The following is a 21,961-nucleotide window of genomic DNA, read 5'->3' on the forward strand; positions in this document are numbered from 1 at the left end:
TCGTTAATATCTATACTAATATATAAATCTACAGTGGTTTTTATGGATGTTCCGTTATAATTACTGAACCATGCATCCGATTGACTTGAAACTTGGTATCTATGTAGAAAATACATGTACTTAATGGATAGGCTAATATTTATATGAGTGTTGGACTCCCTACACCAGTTGCGGGGGCGTTAATGATGAGAATCTTTGTGGGGGTGTGAAATAATAATGTTTATTTTAAATGGCCAGCGAAGCGGACGGGTACAGTTAGTTTATATATATGATTACTCGTCCCAACTTTGAACTGATCCATTAAAGCAGACTACAACTGCTCCGAATGCAAAATTCAATTTGGATGTTAGATGCCTTTTATGCTTTTCGCATCACGCATTAGGATAGGATTTTTTAAATGTCACCCTTTGAGAGATTTCGTAGAGAGATTGGAACAATAAAAGTTGCATAGAAGTTTATCATTTTGGAGTATAAAAATAACATTATTTGAATACCCGTTCCTGGTTAGAAATATAATAATTTAAGTCAGCGTGTTTCAACTATTTTCCTATAAGAGCGCGAGTTAGGGGTTGAAAGTTTATATCGGAAATTCCATTTATTAAAGCTGCTTATATAAAATTTAAGTAAAATTGTTAGTTAGTAAAATAGAATTAGTTAGTTTCGTAAAAGCTAATGGAATTTATTGATAAGTCGGTGGTGGAATTCTTGTGGCTTAAGCGCTGACTGACTAGGGAAGCTCTTAGAAACGATAATCAACATTCTATCCCAACTGCTCAATGTTCAAATACCTTTAGAGTTAAATCACGCGTTTAGTATTTCTAATTTTATTATTTCGTCGTCTATTTTCGGTTCATGCTCATAGAATCTGTAAGTATGGAGGAAGTGTGTAAGTAGCCCTGGTAATGAACAAATTAAAGAGCGGACGGTTAGCGTGGTATGGACATGTGATGCGTAGAGAGGAGATGCATGTGACTAGGAGATGCATGGAAATTGTAGTGCAAGGTAGAGGGGGAAGAGGTCGACCGAAGAAGACATGGATGGAGTTTATGAATGACGATATGAGAGAGAGAGAGGAGTGTGTGTTGAGTTGACTGCTGATAAAAGAAAATGGAAGAGAAAAATAGCTGTACCGAACCCACCTAGTGAGATAAGGTGAAGAAAAAGAAGAAGAAGGGTTCATGGAAACTGTAAAATATTCGAAATTTAGGAATTAACGAAATGAAAATGAGCTTAAAATACATATACTTGTAGAAATACAATAGATACCAGTAAAGATTTTACTTACTCAATGAGACGACACGTCGCGTTTATAAAGTCTAATAAAATGTTTGACATCACTGCCCAGAAAATGTTGACAAACTGAAGACTTGTACGCCCGATTATACTTGACGTCCGCAACTTAAGTTAACCGAACGACCGTTGTCCTGTGTACATAGTGCGAGTTTTTTAACGTTCTCGATAGCGTAAAAGTTAGCTCGAATTTGTATGTAAAGGGTTCGTTTTCTAGGGGCTAGGGGCGCTGTTCCAACTGCATACAAAATTGGGTTAACTCTTACGCTATCGAGAGCGTTAAAGAACTCGCACTTGGTACACTGGAGTAATCGTCGTCCAAACCACGACAACTGTAAGTCTGCGGAACTTCTGAATTAACATCATCAAACAGAACCAAGAGATTAAGCTGCAAAGCATTAGTTTTAATTAGGTCAGCGACTCGCGAAAATCGAAGGATACACAAAAACTTTATGCTTACTAATTTTTCGAGATTCGTTGAATAAAACATAATTAAAATGGTAATTTGACACAGTCCAAAAATGTAGAGGTCGGCGTGTCTTCAATGACAATACACAGTCCGCCTGGTTAGTTAGAGATAAGTGCGCGATCCTGCACGCTGCGACTTATTTCTGTCTTCCTTTCCTATCCTATTCCAAACTAGTTTACTATTGCAGACATCGGTAAACCAACTGCAATTGCAACCGTTACTTAACAAAACTTGAGTCTTCGAGCACCGAAACTAAACCACAAATGGACCGTTCACTCGTCTGCCCATGGATAGATAGCAAAGCGATAATTACTGTGTTACCTCTGTCTAGTGAGATTAGACTCTGAGAGGAAATTTGACCAAACAAGGGTTCATTGTTTGCCGCTAGCAAAGTCTCATGGTTACACATGATGGTGGTTGTCATTATTCCATATATTTCGACCACGTTGGAGCGTTCCAGTTCCAAAAGTAGATGAAAGTAGATTTCAAAGTTACCAAGACTTCGATGCGATGTTTCAAGGTGCACAGCTATACTCACTTTAAATAAAGGCTGACAAGTTTTGATGGGAACGCGAGGAATGAAGGCACGTAAATAGTTTCTTTGATTGTCATCTTAGCAGTATTTCGGGTTTAAACGTATTTGGCTTGTTGTTAACGAATATTTGGAAGTGCAAAAGCGTGTTGAAATTGAACAAGATCGCTAGACGTGGTTTCTTAGGATTCTTCCTATATGTTAAAGTTTCGATAATTGCCAACTTTTTTTTTTTATTGCTTAGATGGGTGGACGTGCTCACAGCCCACCTGGTGTTAAGTGGTTACTGGAGCCCATATACATCTACAATGTAAATGCGCCACCCACCTTGAGATATAAGTTCTAAGGTTTCAGTATAGTTACAACGGCTACCCCATCCTTCAAACCGAAACGCATTACTGCTTCACGGCAGAAATAGGCGGGGTGGTGGTACCTACCCGTGCGGACTCACAAGAGGTCCTACCACCAGTGAACTATTTTATTGAAATATTTAAATGCGTTCTATTTCATTTCCATCAACGTTTCGCCCCTGGCTTCTTAATACAAAAGTCTTGGTACCTAGTACAGGTAAAGTACCTTTTGCCTTTGCCCATTGATATAATCTAACACTAAACTGTATTTCATTGTGACTTGGTCACGGACGATGCGCTCTGCGATACATTCATTACCTTCATTAAAAATGTCTCGTCAAAAACACATCTGAATTAATGTCGCAAGAATTGCATCGTAAAAATTAAAGGTTAATAAGAATAAATAAAAAGAATCGTTGCCACATCATTATCACGTGCATTAACGATTTAAAAATATTGAATTTAAAGATAAAAGTACCATTAAGACTTAATTTCGTTTGACCTGTTGAAAATTCAAACTATAAACTCTTTTTGGAAACAGTCAACAGAAATGGGTCAGCAAACAAAAAATCGATTCTCCAAAAACGGGATTAAATCGATTCGTTCATTACATCTCTTTAAATTGCATATAATTGTCGAAATGAACCGAACCGGTCGCCGCAAATCTGAATGTAATATAGAAATGGAACAGACTTTGTGCCGCGCTCCGAACCCCTTCGAAAGCGAAAGTGTAACGTGGTCCTACGTTCTGCCCGCCAGTTTTTTTTCTTCGCTCGGCCGCTCATACCGCATATATATAGCGAAGCTACGGACCAACACGCATCATTCGTATTCAGGACTTCGCTGACTTCAGTGCAACCTACTAGTGCAGCATCATGAGACCAATGGTGTGTTCAAAATAATAATACAGTGTGTTACGTTGTGATTCAAAGAAAATGTGTTCGCGATTCAGATACAGAACGCCCCTAGGGTTGTCTTGTCATAAATAGAGAGAAAATTAAACGGGAAACTCGTGTGAAAAATCTCGATATACCATTACCGATATATACAAAATCCCATTCTAATTAGTCTAAAAATACATGAATAAATTTCACAAAAATAACTTTTCTTTCTCGTTTTTTGCAGCTCGTGGCCGCCAGTCTGGTGGCTTTATTGGCCCTCGCTTACGCGGAAGAAGCCAAAAAAGCAGAAAAGGAAGTGGCAGTGACCGATAAGGAACCGGCGGCTGACGACAAGAAACACGAAAAGAGAGGGCTCTTGGACATCGGCTGGCACGGCGGCTTCGATGGTGGTTATGGAGGCGGTGGTTATGGAGGCGGCGGTCATTATGGCGGGCACGAGGAGGTCCACAAAACCGTAACTGTCGTTAAGAAAGTTCCCGTTCCCTACCCCGTCGAAAAGCACATCCCCTACCCGGTAGAAAAGAAAATCCCCTACCCCGTGAAAGTGCACGTTCCCCAACCCTACCCCGTTGTCAAACATGTCCCTTACCCAGTTAAAGAGATTGTCAAGGTACCAGTTCACGTACCGCAACCCTACCCAGTCGAAAAGAAGGTGCCTTACCCAGTACATGTCCCAGTCGACAGACCCGTCCCCGTCAAGGTATATGTGCCAGAACCTTACCCCGTTGAAAAGAAAGTTCATGTTCCAGTCGAAGTGCACGTGCCCGCTCCTTACCCAGTAGAGAAGAAGGTACCTTACCCCGTGAAGGTCCCCGTACATGTGCCTGCTCCTTACCCCGTATACAAAGAGGTACAAGTACCAGTAAAGGTCCATGTGGACAGACCCTACCCCGTGCATATTCCCAAACCAGTGCCTTACCCAGTCGAGAAGCCCGTCCCATACCCGGTAGAAAAACCAGTGCCCTACCCCGTTAAAGTACACGTTGACCGCCCAGTGCCCGTCCATGTCGAGAAGCCAGTTCCGTACCCCGTCAAGGTACCAGTGCCCGCCCCTTACCCCGTCGAGAAGCACATCCCGTACCCAGTAGAAAAGGCCGTGCCGTTCCCAGTTAACATCCCCGTCGACAGGCCATACCCAGTACACATCGAGAAGCACGTGCCTGTGCACATCGAGAAGCCCGTACCGTACCCAGTTAAGGTACCGGTACCAATCGTCGTCAGCCACGAACATGGTCACGAACACGGTCACGACTTCGGTCATCATGGAGGCTATTAAGGCTGCAGGAAGCAGACATCTGATTGTGATATATAAATATAAGCTTAGCACATAAAAGACGAGGCGTGTGTCACTAATAGGATAGTGGTCGGATTCCAGATCCTAACGTATTCCACGTCCTTAGATCGAACGCACTGACTTAATACTCTAAGTCTATGTATTTTTAATAATTTTTTTGTTGTGATTTTTTTTTAATTAATTACGTTTGAGTTGATGTACCTGTTATGGTTAAGTTACGAAAAGCTGTCTCCAATTTTTATTAGTAATTCGAAATGAGTATTAATTGCTCGTGAAATAAAAGTTTTTTTCGAATAATAAACAAATTTTGTTTCCATTTACGATTATATCATTGCTTGTAACATATACAGAACATTGTGGAACGCGTTCTAAGTACATTCACATTGAAAACACGATTTAACAGTCAGACACTAAAACAATTCTTACAAAGCAAAATTACCTAACATTACAAGAAAACTGTGAGAGTAAAACGTATTGCTCTGCTTACCCCAAAAGGCGATTATCGTAATGATAAATCCAACTGACCATTTAGCATGGTAAGTAGGTGATTATTGCAAAATATGAAATGATATGGCCCGGTTAAGGCTTCATGCTCCAAATTACGCAACCTCCTTATTTACTTGACAATGTACACAGTATGTGATCTTAGAGTATTTTTGCGTAATGTTTTGTTTTGCGCTATTACGCATTGCGGTAACATTATTAACGCGTTACGTGTTGCGTAAATAATTTTGTTGTTACCTTATTTTAATTATGAAAATTGAATGTTTAATTAATTTTGTTATTAAGTGCAAATTGAAGTTTATGAATTCAGGCGATAGAACCGATTTACTAACGCATGCTCATTATACGGATTCATATTATCGTTAACTGGTTTTTTCGGTCAGAAGACAAATGTCTATTGACTTCAACTCAAGATCTACAACTGGCTAATGGGATATATTTGAGTTGAATCAATTAAAATCTATTACTCAAAAATAATAATCGATCGCGGCACCTCATGTGGCAAAGGTAGCGTGAGGCGGAGCATTTAGACAAACATAGATATCTTCCCATCAATTCACCACATAAACTTCTGAATGTAGACCTTTTTATCCCTACCTATTAGCCTAAGGGGTTATTATAGATATTTCAGCTACGCGCGGACAGGTAGGTGAGCTCACGGGCTCAACCTGAGAGAATTTGCTAACACTAGTCCTCCAGATGTCCAGCTTAAGAGAAACTCAGCGGGTTGAGTCTATGAGTTAGCTCGCTCGTCAAACTCTTCGTCGTAATCGACGACTTCGATGAGAACTGTGACCGGTGGTTAAGGGGTAGACCATAGACACTTCCCAATTTACTGCAGGAATGGATGGCGCAGAGTATAAACTCCATCATACACATCAGGATTTATTTTTTGTAATTTTCTAGGGCTCTCTATGTCTAGACTTTAATTCTTTATAGTATTCGCTCAGTAAAAAGATAGCCTATAAATATTGAACAGCGGTATCAATTTGGAAGGCTGTTATCATGGATATGCCATTGGTCCCTAATGTCGAGATATATTATGTCTTTAATGAAACGTAAAATAATAATGTAATTTTATAAGCGAACTTCAACAGTTTTATTAATCGTGACATTAAGAAATGGCTAGCGTCTGTGTAGGGTTTTCACATGCACAATTAGATACTATTTTAGTCGATTTAAAAAAAAACATTTTCGATTTAGGGCCTATTAGAATTTTAGATTATCATATGAGGAAATGTCCGATTTCATTTCCAGAATTGTCAGAAAATGTAATTAAGTAAAATTTTGCTGTGAAATTTTAGTTTACTTAAATTATATTGATCATGATAATGTTGAATTAAATACATTGCGTATTTTTAAGAAGTTCTTGAAGTTTACGGCCTGGGCTTAAGTTATTACGGGCCTTTTAACTTAAAGCAGTAGGTCAGACAGGCAATTTTATTATACAATACCAAACGTACCCTACAAACGTAATGCGTCACTGCTTCACAGCTGAGATGGTAGACTTACACGATACGATATGACAGAAGTTAGCGCCAATTTCAGTAATGCAACACGACACGAGAACCCTCTCATTGTAGCTACCGGTAACTACATAGCCGATCCTGCGAACCAAATGGTAAACAGTCGACGTCGCCCAAAACACGTTATGTCGGATCCTCCCGATCCACTAACGGTGCTTTTAGGTATCCCAAGCACCGGTCATCGTTCTCGTCGAACCCGTCACTTACGACGAAGGGCTCGGCGAGTAAATTAACCCACATACACAAGCCACTGAGTTTCTCGTCGGATCTTCTGAGTGGGTCGCGTTTCCGATCCGGTAGTAGATTCTGCGAAACACGGCTCTTGCTAGGGTTCGTGTTAGCAACATCCTCAGGTTTGCACCTCGTGAGCTCACCTACTAGCCCTGACATGGTCTCTCTAGACCATCAGCTTAGGTAGCAAAATAAAAGCACCAAAATAAAAATAAAACTATAATAAGGTTTTAAAATCATGTTAAAGATAATATTATTATGTCCTCCGTGCCAGCCCAAGTTCAATTGTAATTTTCACCGTGACTACAAATATGACGACAGCATAAAGTATACAGTAATAACATGGTTCACGTTTATTACGAAAATACTATAAGGAATTGTTTTTAGGTTGGCGGGTAAAGCAAAGTTTTATTGGTGGTAAGGCGTTTCGTGAGCCCGCACTTGTAGGTATCTCCACCCACTGGTTTCTACCGCGAAGAACATCTAATTCGGTCCGGCTTCAAGAGTGTGACAGCCGTCGTACTATAGAACTGAGACTTAGAATTCGGGTCCCAAGGTGCAAGATATCAATGGGCTACAGTAGCCCGGAGGCCTCTCCAGTTTCACCAGAACTGGTGGGCGAGCAGAGGGTCAGTCAGTAGGGGTGGGATTTGCTAACAGCTGCCCGAGTGCAAGGAGACCTAATGACTCAAGGGCAGCTGCTTCGAGAATTAATCTACTGCCGGATCGGAATCGCGACCCACTGAGAAGATCCAGTCAGAAACTCAGAGAGCTGATGTTTAGGTTAGGTTGCACATCGAACTCTTTGCCGAGTTCGACGAGTACGGTTACCGGGGTCCCTAAGCCTGCGTGGTAGAGCTAAAGGCCTCTAATGCAAGGGCTACTGGATCTGATGGATCCGTAAGGACGTGTCAAGGGCGTCGACGGTGACTTACTTCTGCGTGATCAGGATTCGGGGAGTAGTCAGCGGCAACGATAAGGCAATTATCATGATGCATAGACTTATCGAAGTAGCGTTCCGATGCTGACTTCATGTGTTTTCGGATGAATTCGGAGCCCAGGTCGTCGTGTAGGTCAACGATTCTCATGAACCACGGTATGTCCTCCTACACCTGTCTGAGCAATAAATAAATAAAAAATTGTTTTGCTGTTATATGAAAACTCCAATAATTTGTTCCGTTTTCAAATTTATACTGTTTTAATGTTAAAATACTATCAGTTACTCCACACTTACGAAACCCATTGACGCAAAACTCGGAAAATTTATATTTTTTTTCAAGTAATTTTCAAAAATCGTAAATAATTAGCGAACGCAATCTATGTGTTACAAAACCACGGTGTATTCGTTCAACAAACAGACAATCAGATAATCAAGCAGTTAACGAGTGAGGACACAGCACTAGTTTTACAGAATGTGCGTTATAATTTATTTAGGTGTTACATTTGCAAACCGCTCAATTAATCGTCAATAAATACTTTTTAAATTAATTATTTTAAACGTTGTTTTGGGCTCTTTGCAGGGTTAGATTCCAATTTTATATTTGTATTTATCTATCAGCCCACAGACTTCCACTGTTGGATATAGGCCTCCTCCTCCAAGCTTCACCACGAAGATCGGTCCTGCGCTACCTGCATCCAACGAATCCTCGCGATCCTCGATAGGTCGTTGGGCCATCTTGTGGGATACCTAACCACGCTACTCCTTCCGGTATGCGGTCACGACTCAAGAATTTTTTTATAATGAACTAGCCGTACTCGACCGCTTCGCTGGGCTTTTAAAATTAACATTATTATTTATTGTCATTATTATTAGGGAGTTCGACACTCATCTAAATATTAGCCTATCCATTAAGTACATATATTTTCTACATGGATACCAATTTTCAAGTCAATCGGATGCATGATTCAGTAGTTATAACGTAACATCCGTAAAAACCACTGTAGATTTATATATTAGTATAGATATAACAAAATCTGAAGCCTGATCTGTAGTATACAGTGTTTTCTTCTGTACAAGACACAAAAACGCCAGACAATAATATCCTAATTAATAATGCCATTAATGATAATCCACTTTTGAGGAAATTACTAGCGTGTACAGACTCTGAAATTTACCAATAGGTACTTAATCGTTTTTTACGTCAATAAAAAAAAATGAACCTTCTGTACAATTTATATTGTTATGAGTCATTATTGGTCGATGTGCTAATTCACTTTCAAGTCTGTCATACATCTTCAGTCGCGTGTGACTCCTGCCATTACTGGAGGGAATTCTTTGGCTAGTTGCCTGCATGCAAGCGAGGCAGGTTCCTTATGGTTTCGATTTAGTAACAATCACCAATTATTTTCATTCATTACATTATTAAATATATTTAGCTATATAATAGGTTGGGGAAAAAGTTTCTTCTCATTTTTTAAGAGACATTTAACTAAAGTATGTAGATACCATTTTGTTCGATAACTTTTTGCCATCTTGTAGTTAGGGACATGATCCCATTGCTATAGAAATTTTGGGGCTTCTGATCAAAATACCGCGACAATCGGTTTTGGCAGTCCTCTCGTGTTGTTAACCTGACACTGCCTAAAGAATTCTGAAGAGATCGAAACAGGTGGAAATCTGAAGGTGCAAGGTCAGGTCTATACGGCGGATGCATTAACACCTCCCAGCCATAATTAATACTTAATTAATATACCATTATCAATTACACGCTTGGTACAAGATGAGGAAAGTAATTCTGACCAAATTATTATGATTAGTTTGTATCAATTTATGGATAGCGTAGTGCATACTAAATGCACCAAAATCCTTGGTTATTGAATTATTTATTCGTCTAGATTTGATAACAGCATTTGCTATTAAAATTCAGTTAATCAGAGCGTATCCCCAAAACGTATTCGCATCAAGGACACAATATGAGTAAACATAATTTAATGCCTAGTGAATTCGTTCCAGAACGGAAAAAGCAATGATTTTTTTACAGTTACCAGAAATGCAACGCTCTTAATTTGAGTTTTTTGTGTTATTAAGGATTTCCTGATTTATATTTTTATGCATACTTTTACTACTTAACGATTACTTTGTGTGCTTATATTTATTTTTTCAACTTCTAAAGCCCAAATAGGATTATATATGTTGCCTTTTCTTGATGAATCGATGACAATACTAATATTTATAATACCTTTTTACCAGGTAGGTGGTAGGACGTCATGTGAGTCCGCACGGTTAGGTAAGGTAGGTAAGCAGTAACGCGTTGCGGTTTGAAGGATGGCACTGCCGTTGTACTGTAAAAACTGAGACCTGGTGGTGGCGTTCACATTGTAGGTTTCTAAGAGCTCCAGTAACCACTTAATACCAGATGGGCTGTGGGCTCTTTCACATATCTAAGCAATAAAAAAATCTTACATCATAACTAATGTGCCGTTTTTCAAACTTGAACACATGATTACTCCGCGGCAGATGTAGTTCGGACGGTGGTACTTTGGAGAGCGCTGGTATGCGGTCTAACAATACGTCTTACAATAAGTATCAGTAGGAAATCGTAGTAGTTATTAGGAGAATATGTTTTTCGCCAACAACTACAGGAAGAAATGGAGTGGTTGAGGTGGGTGAGATGGGGGCCCTTACATTACATACACAGCCAAGAGCTGGAATAGATCTAACAGCTAAATATCCTTCGACACGTCAATCATAAGATTTGATTTTACTTTTAAAAACTGATTTAAGCTACCTTGTTAGTATTTTAAATTATGTAAAATATGATATGATGAAAATGTCATAATCGGTATTCTGATTATGACATTTTCACACAATTATAATTAAAGTTACTTGTTTTATTCAAGTTGAGAGTTAGTTGTAGACAGAAAATTGATCCCCCTAAAGTTAGCTATAATTAAATAGTAATATCTGCTAAATCTGATCCAGGACTTACCTTCATAAATACACAAGTAAATCGGATGGAAATCCCGAACCATCTTGTTAATTAAAAAACCTAGACCTTGAGTTAACAATCGCTCAAAGTAAATGTTATTGAAGAAGTATGTTAATTTCGTTCATAAACACCAAATTATCGCATTATCCGTGTAATAAACGTCTAGCTCTGTTATTACAATACATTTTACGCCATTTAACTGTATTTTATCTTATCATTGATAATTAACAGTGTATGCGATAGTTGAGAACTGAAAGAATGCTATTGAAAAGGATCTCTGGTTTTTAATTAGATGTGAGTGTGTCAAATTCTGGCCTTAGTAAATATCCCCAATTGCTTTCCAACTTAGCAGTTTTACCTTGGTTATATAAAATAATAATGATCAAACTTATAATTTCAATTATTTATAGTCGAATTTCTACTACTGGGGAACCACCAGTAAATATAAGTATGTGTAAATTAGAAACTGGTTTAGCCGCTTGACCTCCACGATTACATCGCAAACAGAAAGGTCAACGATTTATTGTATTAAACAATATGATTTGATTACAATTGCTATTGTCATCATCTAATGACTCGCTTTGGTGTTTCTCATATGATAAGTATTGTTCCTCGTCGATAACATCACGCATAGAGTTGGGAGCTACATTTTTTTTATTTATTGCCCTTGTAGGCAGACGATCATACGGCCCACCTATTGGTGATGGTGACTGTTTACCGTCGCCACTCGTCCATGGACTTCAGCAATGCCGCGGGCAGAGCCAAACCACTATCTACCGCTTAATACTCTCCACAAGCCTCCTTTCAGAAGTTTCAGAAGCTTAGTAGAAGCATATTTTAGAGATGCCAATATATCGACTGCAAATTTGTATTAGCCTCAGTTAATTTTATATACTATATATTATTTTAGGTCAATGCAGTCCTCGAGCTTTTTTTCGATTTTTTTTATTATTGACAAGCTTGTAAGTCCACGGGCTACATTGAGACGATCAAAAATTGGCATGCTCATTCAATCATCAAATATACATATGCACCAGTAAATTCAACAAACATTGTCCCTAAATCAGAAAATTATAAGGTTTTTTCTTCACAAAAATATAATTAAAAAATGCATTTTTAGTGGACCGAAGTCTGAATCTAAGTCATTCTAAAATTCACTGAAACACGCCCAAAAAAATTCATCAAAATAGGTCCAGCCGTGTAGGAGTTTACTAACATACACTCGGACCTAATAATTATATGTAACGTACATATTATTAAAGATAGTTAAATTGAAATGCATGAGTGCTTATCGTGAGTTCTAGATGTTTTGCACAAAATAAGAAGTCGGCCTCACAGCCCAATTGATATTGTGTAAAATTATTAATGATATAACAAACGTGCTTACAGCCACTCGCCCTAAAACATAAGAGTGACCTCCTAATTATTATATTGTGTAACGGAAAGAAGGGATCCTTCAAACCCGAAAGATAATTGATAAATAAATAGGATACTGGTGACTACACTTGCAGCCTACAATACGAGCTAGCAATGCCTCGATAACGCATAGAAATATCTAGAACAAATTCCTGAATTTAGGTATTAAGCAAGACTCAACAATGGCTCCTGAATACATTCCAAAAGGCCTTTCACTGCGACCTTCGTGCTGTGGGATACTAACCAACTACAAGAATGTAAATAACCATAGAACGTGGTACAGTAAAACTGAAGCTAAATATAGGATTAGAAAATGAAGTATTAAAATCTATTTTTTTGAGGCGACCTTGGCCTAATGGGTGACACGCTTGGACGCCGCATCAAATATTCTGTATTCTGAGTATTCACTAATACGTCACGAGATGATAGTTTTTGTTGAAATTCAAATTTCTCAAGGCTGTTGACACTGATGCAGCGAAGTTTCTCGGCTCTTGCAAATTCTTTAGCACTGCATAACTCAGGAGTGCATTTGCTTAAGTCTGTCAGTAATATAAAGCATGTTTCCTTTATTATACACATTGAGAATGATCGTAATGCTATTCCACAGAAACGGGGCAACGCAAAACCGCCGTCGTCAGAAACATGTCTTGTCGGATCCCCCGAATTTACCCTCGGTGCTTTTAAGACCCTCAAGCACCGGTCACCGTCCGAGCGAACTAATCCATAGGCACAGCCCACTGAGTTTCTCGCCGGATCTTCTCAGTGGGTCGCGATTCCGATCCGGTGGTAGATTCTGCCCAGCACTGCGAACACCTACACGTCAGGGCGTAGCGGAATAGCCTCATAGGCTACCAGTGAGTAGTTAGAGACCAGAAAGACAATAATATTATTTTCCTTCTCATTACGTTTTCGCTGTTTGAATAAAAATAAATAATCCCCAATATCTATGACTCAATTGATTTCTTAATCGATACTAGAGACCTTAATGTATCCGATCTCAGACTAAAAAAACGAAGATACATTAATCAAAGCGCATACGACAAAAAACATTATTTCACATATCGAATGCTCCGTCTTTAGTTTGTCGAAGTCGAAATTTTTAATGCAGGCGATTGCCAAACGAAAAGAACTGATGATAATATCAAAACGTAATAACAGATTAACGATTGTTATCACACGTCGGTAATAAAATATATTGTAACACAAAACGGTTTGTTTATTCGTCTAATTGAATTTGGTTATGCAAAAGAGAGGAGGCAATTAATCAAATTTTGAATAGCTTGTGGTCTGCGGGTCTAAATAATGAAATCGTGTTGTTGTTGGTTTTTAGGATATCATGACTAAATAAAGGCAGATATATTGTAACTCAAAATTAACTAGAAATTACGGCAGACTTCGTTGTGGCTCAATCGAGTAATAAAAGACCTAAACTTTTGTATACAATAAACTTAAAACATACAAAAGGAAACCGTCCGACGGGGACACGTCAAAGGGAAAACAAAATTATTATTTTTATTTAATTCCGAGACTTTTCATATTTGTCTACCTTTTAACCCTTCTCTGGACTTCCACAAGTAATTCACGACTAAAATTAGCCAAATCGGTCCAGCCGTTCTCGAGTTTTAGCGAGACTAACGAACAGCAATTCATTTATATATATATATATATATAGAAGATTTTCTCAGTCAATTCAATAAATAACAAAATAGAGGATCACTGTGTTCTGTACGAAACTTTATTTAAATTAAATATTATTTCGTTAAGTTTTCTAAAGAAACAAATCATTATATTTAACCCTGAATTAAACATGCAATCGTTCGCTAAAACGTCTCAACAGAAAATACGATGTTATCATTAAAATATTTATGGCATTGCAAAAACTTTACTAATCACATATTTAATATAATTTTTGTGCAATCCAATTAACTTATTAATCGATTTTTTTGCATTAATTTAATTTATTCTTTAACAAGCTTATAAACAATTACGTTGCTAGTTCCAACACTATAACGAAACTTTACTCTTTTGATTAATGACTTATACTAGGCTGCACTAAAAGTATCGGGAATGGAATATTTCCACTGTTCCTGCCATATTAAATTCTTTTTAATTGAAAACTCCTTGGTTTTAAAAATCGAATACCATTTATTTATTTAAAAAAAGATTCTCGGTCTTGTCACGAGGTTTTGTCAAACTTGTTTAGTCGTTGAGAAAATGGAATTGACTCGAGAAAATTCAAGAGCGATGATTTATTATGGCTTTCGAAGTGGTTTAACACAAAAACAGTGTGTTGACCGGATGATTTCTGCATTTGGTGATGAAGCCCCATCCAAAACCACAATTTATCGCTGGTTTGCTGAGTTTCAACGTGGACGTGTCAAGCTCAGTGATGATCCCCGTCAAGGTCGTCCAAAAACTGCAGTCACCCAAGAAAACGTTGATGCTGTGCGTAAGCTGATTGAGGAAGATCGACATGTGACATACCGCGAAATTCAGGCAACTTTAGACAATGGTATGAGTAAAATACAAATAATCTTGCATGAACAATGAGGTGTAAAAAAGTTGTTTTCCCGATGGATACCGCATTCGCTCTGTGAAGAGCAAAAAGCGGCTTGCGTTACTTGGTGCGTCAGAACTCTCGAAAGATTCCACGCAGGATCCTCAAATACTGTATACAACATTGTATCAGGTGACGAATCCTGGATATACGCGTACGAACCCGAAACAAAAAGCCAGTCACGAGTTTGGGTGTTCGAAAATGAGTTAAATCCAACAAAAATTGTTCGTTCACGGAGTGTTGCAAAAAAAATGGTGGCCACGTTTATCTCCAAAACCGGCCATGTTACGACTATTCCTCTTGAGGGACAAAGAACGGTTAATGCAGAATGGTATGCTAGCATTTGTTTGCCACAGGTCGTTTCTGAACTCCGTAAAGAGAACTGCAACCGCTGCATCATCCTCCATCACGACAATGTGAGTTCTCACACCGCGCACAGAACAAAAGAGTTTTTAGAGCAAGAAAACATAGAATTATTAGATCATCCGCCGTACAGCCCCGACCTAAGCCCTAATGATTTCTATACTTTCCCTAAAATAAAGAATAAATTGCGTGGACAGAGATTTTCATCACCTGAAGAAGCTGTGGACGCCTACAAAACGGCCATTTTGGAGACCCCAACTTCCGAATGGAATGGTTGCTTCAATTATTGGTTCCATCGTATGGAAAAATGTGTCAAATTTCGCGGAGAATACTTCGAAAAGCAATAAATACATTTTTAAATAGTAATGTTGTGTCACTTCGTTAATTCCCGAAATTTTCAGTGCCGCCCTCGTATGGAACTTTCAAGCCGAGATCATTGCAGAGACACTTGGTTCAATCATTAAATAGAACTTGAGTCTGTTTTCAGACTGTATTGAACTTATTAAAATAAATTATAGAATTTTAAAAATTAATAACGCCATTAAATAGCTAAGCGAACTAACAATTCTGGACTTTTTTATCCCGTTGATTCTGATCAGGATTTTAAATTGGTTATTATCTTCAATCCTTGGTATGTATGGAATGTTTCATTATTAATCTGCCCCCTTGAAGTCGGTAAAAATGTCATGACAAACACACCGTTACATACAAGCAAACATATATATAAAGCTAATAAAAACGTGGTATAAGTCATGAATCACAGAAACTATTCCATTTCAGTACACTTCGAGCACGACAGATGAGAATATCATCTATATATTATTATATAATACGTGAAGCAAAAACTTTGTATCCCTTTTTACGAAAATTGCGCGGACGGAGGAGTATGAAATTTTCCACACTTATAGAGAATATAGAGAAGAAGTGCACAAAGCTAATATTTTTAAAATAATGCATAAAAGATACATTAAATCAATAAAGAAAACGTTACACACACTACATACCATGTATTTGACGCACACACGCATGCATACTATTTATTGTCAAACTTTTGTTCTTGACGTCTGTTGTCAAATTGAGAATAGATTAAATATTGTTTATCTTTGTTAATATTTTTTATAGTGTAGTCTTGGCGAAATTTGTGATTATAGAAGTATAAAATACAATCATAATAGTGTACAAACTTACAATTCCAATTTTATTATAGTCGAATTTCGACTACTGCGGGACCTCTAGTATCTACTATCGCGCACGCTTTCCACACAGCTGAACTGTTGGATTGGGGTCACTATAATTGATTTAAAAGTAACAGAATTAAGTTTTAGAAACGTCATAACAGTCTGTCATTTTTGATCAGTCCTCGTCACGATATGGCCTAACAACACAACGTAAGACAAACCCACTATCCCAAAAGATGATGAATAACGCGAATGCCATTATCAACTTTATGACCTGATGAACCAAAAGCCTCAATACTATCGTGGCGGCAGTTGTCAAACCGGACCACATAAATACTTCGCGGCCGAATTCCTTCCTTCTATTTATTGGTGCCTTTACTGCTCTACTGTGGTGTCTATAGATCCTGTCATCAAGTGAACTGTGAGATCGGCTGCCTATCTTCTATCTATTATAGAGGATTCGTCATACGCGACCGTAAGAAGAGTTTGAACGATCTGTCATACTTATTACTTCTGGTATAGCAGTGGCTTCTTCTTTCTTTGTTCAATTACCTAGGTTTAAAGATTAAAGGGCCAAATGCCCAAGAATCATACCGAACCGTTAGGAATAATTTACATTCGAACTCAGTCTTAACTTGCCTACCTCTGTTGATGTAATCCATAAGATTCTAGCTTAATGAACTGATGAAATTGCTTTGAATAATTTACATGTGATGGTTATACCAACGTTTTTAGCACTAAATAATTGGCAATGGCCAAATGACTAAAAAAAACTCGATTACATAACAGTATTCAATAACTGCGGTGCAACGGTAATCGATCAGTGAGCGTAATTAACTGGGTAATAAAGTCTGTTGAGTATTGTAACAGACACTAACCCTGTGGCTAATAAGCATGTCGTAACCCAGGAATGATTACATGTTATATTTATTGCGAAAACAGAAGAACACTTGGCCCACATGTACGTGGTGACTGGTGTTCACGGACATCATCACTGTCAGGGGCACAGCCAAGCGCAATCAAGTCTTCCGCTGATGTTTCTCGTCAAATCGCATTAAAGAAAGACATGTCAACCCCATAGAATGGTCACGGGGCGACCTAAGGGGGTTGAGGCTGCGCGGCACGCTACCGTCACTCTAGCGCGCTGGCAACGGGAGGACAGGACGACGCGTCAGCGGCTGCGGTCGCATTGTCGTCGTCGCTGTCGTCGCCGAACATACTGTGGAAGAGCAACTCGGTCGGCGGTGTATCGCGTTCCAACTCGGCAGGCTGGTTCTGGCTCAGCGGTGTAACACCAGCAGCATCGCCCAGGCAGCCTGGTAGGGCCGCCGTACCGCGGAGATCGGCGTCGTTGGTCATCGACTATCGCCTCGACGACCCGTCGCGTCGGTCGGGCGTCCTCAGGGTGGCGCCGCGTGTTTGGTTGCAGTGTTGACCGCGGGAACCCCCTACTCTGACCGGGTTCTGACCCCGGACAGAGATCGGTCGTCAGGTGAGAGAGTGCAAGGGGAGTCGTTTGGTGGGTAGGGCCCTAAAACATCCTTGGGCCCGCGGTCTGCTCTCAACATCTGCAGACCGTCAAGTCCCACATACCACGCGCGCCCCTAAGCGCGGGGACCTCGTAGGAGATCGGCCCCAGCCAGAAAAAAAAGGTGTAGTTGGCATGGCCCCTTAGGTTACCAGCAAATAAGTAGCGGAAAAAAATAAGCCAACAAAAAGTTCACCAACAACGATTACGTCTTGTAGTACGCGGAGACACGCGCAGAGTAAATAAGCGCTACAAAGCAGAGTACAACATCATAATCTTACATCGCAATGCTGTTGGTTCACTTTCGCTCTTGACCTTGCCGCTGCGGAAACGAGGGCTCTTGGATTGCGCAACGGTGTGCTACACTGATTACACTCGCCGCTAGTACATTCGTTTATCAATGTTCTTTTAGACGAACTCCTCATTTGTTAAAGCAGCCTTTTATGCAATTGAGATGATCTTTTTCGGTGGCATTAAAGATTGATATCAACGTGTTTCTAGTGTTAGTGCTCTGAGATTTTACTCGAGATCATCCTCTCGTCTCAATCTAAAGACTGCACATGCCACTGGACTATTTTTGCCACGTGCCACTTTACTGCCCTGCCGTTTTACTGGTGGTAGGACCTCTTGTGATTCCGCGCGGGTAGGTACCACCACCCTGCCGATTTCTATTGTAGATGTCTATGGGCTTCAGTAATCGCTTAACACTAGGTGGACTGTGAGCTCGTCCATTCATCTAAGCAATAAATAAATAAATAAAAAACGTGCGCAATCGGCTCCGGTATGTGCTCTGCTGAATAAAATTTTCCGGGCAGGATGTAATGTCTTTTTTCAAACGAGGTTTAAATAGAATCCTTGACGGTAGATAGAGGTTTGGGTCTTCGGGTGGGTTGGTGATGCTTCTATGTGTATGTATTCAATGTATTCAAAAGCACTAAAAAATTTCTTTTAAAGAACTTCAATGTCATATGCACAGCTACGTGGAAGTCTTGGTCTAAAGTTTTTTCATAATTCTGTAGATAAGTTAAGAAAGAAGCTTAAGGGCTTCTTATTATTTGGCCACTGTATAGTTAGTGTGGTTATCCTAATCATTTTTGATTCGACTTCGCATGGAGACTTCATCAGGCTTAGCCCATTCTGGTGATTTTTTTGTGTCTTTGAGTCTGGTAGTACGGCATAACTAGCATACACTGGTCGAAGACTTGACGCTAACTTGAAAGTATTGGTAGAACAGTTTTCAACTATTACATAGACGGTTCGACGAGCTCACGGCTTTCCTGGCTTTAAGTTGATCTATCTATAGATTCTATAGATTCTTCTTCTATAGATATTCTAATCTATAGATTCTGAGACAGCATTGCAGCAGAAACCTCAGTACTGAGTGTCAACGATCGACAAAATCTCCGAAGCATGCTGACATCGTTAGTGGCATGACGGCTGTATTTAAGATCGCTTGCTCTTCCCCCAAATAAAATGCCAAATTTTGAACTTTCTGTGACACACAGGAGTAAACCATGTCAACATTTTGTTGTGAGTTCCGTGAATTTTTATCACGAACAGTGATTTTTGATTGAAATGTCAAATATTAAAGGTCAGTAAGACATAATACAATAGATCGGGTCCGTAATACCAAAAGTGGACGCCAAACAAAAGTTACAGAAGTTGGTAAGAGAGTAGCGAATCTGAAATGGAGTTAAGCTGGACTGTTAACAAGACCAAATGATAACAGTACAGAGTAACACAGTGACGGAATGACGGCCAAGATTAGGTGGTAGAGGCGCTGGAAGATCTATGGCATGGTGGACCGATGACATAGGATGCCAGGACAGACGTGGATAAGATTGGCGAGCGATCGAGCATTATGGCATAAAAAAGGGAGGGCTATTCCTATCAGTGGGTATCAAAAGGCTGAAGCTAAATAAAATAAAAAAATTAAGGTCGCTGTGATCATGTCCCAGTGGTGTGGTGAGTTGTAAAACCAGGACCGCTCCACTATGTTTCCAGATTACTAAAAATCGGGATTAACTTTTAGCAACGCATTAAAGGGTAGGATCACGCCACCTGTTTCATTATCGAATGATACAATGAGATTGAGAGGTCGACGAATAACATCCACGATAAAATATTAAATAAATTCATCTTTCCAAATTCGTGTTATAAGTTTAAGTGGTAGAGCAAATTCTGAGCTCATCTGGGTTAGTACTACCTTCCTGCATATGTCTGGATGCATTTATGTGTTCACTCTACACCGTGGGCCATTAAAATAATTAAAGTTCACTATTTTAAATTGTATTAACGAACCACGATAAATCAATATGATACTAATCGCCTTACCTATCTGGTATATGATATTATTATAGATACACCCTTTCTAGATCAAACTATTGGAACTGAAAGGGAAATATACCTAAGTTGCCTGGCAACTGAATGTATGTACCTCTTTATTTCAGTTTTCTTTTGATGCACTACTCAAAATTGAAGCAATAACATTAAAAGCATAGATAGACTCCCCATTAGAATATACGTACAACAGTTGTTACTCGTGACTTTGTACATGCGATCAAGTGTTACTATAGTTTCCTAAATTCCTAAACCTATCCCATTTCAGTATCCGAAAAGGTTTTCGGGATAAAAAGTAGCCTACGTCACTGACCTAAACTAACACTTCTAATATAAAAAAAAGACATGTTAAAATGCCTAAAAGCCTTTGCTTCGTTTCAATACGAAACAAAGACTAGCTTGGATAAGTGGATGGAACTGCTTGAAGAGTTTTTGAAATAAAAGTGACTTCACGTGATTTATAAGATGGCAGAAGCTAATAATTGTAAGACAATAAATGATATTGAGGGGTGAAAGACTAGATTGCTTAATACGCGACATTTATTTTTGTAATTAAAGATCCGTTTTATTTGGTATTAGCATCAACAATTGGATGTTTTTAATTGAACTTCAATATCACCATTCAAATAGATGAAAAAGTTTAAGTTATTAAAATATTATTTCCTAATTTTAAACTTTAAATGGCTCTGTTGTAAAATTGCAAACATGTCGCTTAAAATAAACAACCATTCACCTCTCGATATGGTATTAAATTTAAATTTAAAGTTGCTAACTTAATTTTTAACAGCGACATCTCTGATTCAGCCGCTGAACTAGGCAGATATTCGGATTTAAAAAAAGTAAAAGTAGTTGTGCATATGTGTGTTGTGTATGGTTCTGAATTTTTGATGCTTGTGTTATAGTACCCAATTATGACACTGGTTTTGTGGCGCTAGTGCGCGTTTTAGTGGTTCTAAAATCACTATTAATTTTTTTTTTTTTTTTTTGGAAACAATATTTAAGAGACACTAAAATTTTTAGAGTACCTATCTTTGTATATTTTTTTACCATGAAATGGAAAGAAATCTTACATTAAATTTAAAAAGTACCTTTACCTATAATTAGCATATTATAGGATTCCCGTAGCTTAATAAGGATATTAGAAAAAAATACCGTTTAATTGTATATGTAGTTGTTTTTTTGTAGAGCTCTAAAGCCAGCCTTACCTGAAACAAAAAATAAGGATTATTCCTTCACAATTCTGCGATACATCAATGACTTCAAGAATGAAGGGTGTTACAAAAATAAAACCTGCAAAACATGTAATTTTCTGGTTTGATTTTAAATTTAATATTAGTATTGAATGTATTCTAAAAGTCATAAATAATGTAATGACAATAACACGGACTTTTTGGCGGGAACGCGAGGAGTGAAGTTGTGTGTGTGTTTTTCTTATTTTGTCTATTTAGTGTTTCTTCAGGTTTAAATGTGTAATAACGGTGGCTTATTAACTATTTAGTATCTGTGAAAGTGCAGAAATGTAGGAAAATAAAACAAAACCGTTTGACGTAAC

At 38.6% G+C, this 21,961-nt stretch overlaps 2 protein-coding genes across 2 annotated transcripts in view; one reads left to right on the forward strand and one right to left on the reverse strand.

Moving 5' to 3' along the window:
* The window catches only part of Ance-3 (angiotensin-converting enzyme Ance-3), a 190,592-nt gene that overhangs the window by 92,845 nt on the left and 75,786 nt on the right, over positions 1–21,961 (reverse strand). The gene's annotated exons all lie outside the window — the stretch shown is intronic.
* CPG12 (cuticular protein glycine-rich 12) lies at positions 3,371–5,153 on the forward strand. Its single transcript, XM_028177286.2, has 2 exons — positions 3,371–3,528; positions 3,767–5,153. The coding sequence occupies exons 1-2, from the start codon at positions 3,517–3,519 to the stop codon at positions 4,817–4,819; spliced, it is 1,065 nt and encodes a 354-aa protein (XP_028033087.2). The 5' UTR covers positions 3,371–3,516; the 3' UTR covers positions 4,820–5,153.

Source organism: Bombyx mandarina, chromosome 09 (assembly GCF_030267445.1).
Source record: "Bombyx mandarina strain Sakado chromosome 09, ASM3026744v2".
Lineage (NCBI taxonomy): Eukaryota > Metazoa > Arthropoda > Insecta > Lepidoptera > Bombycidae > Bombyx > Bombyx mandarina.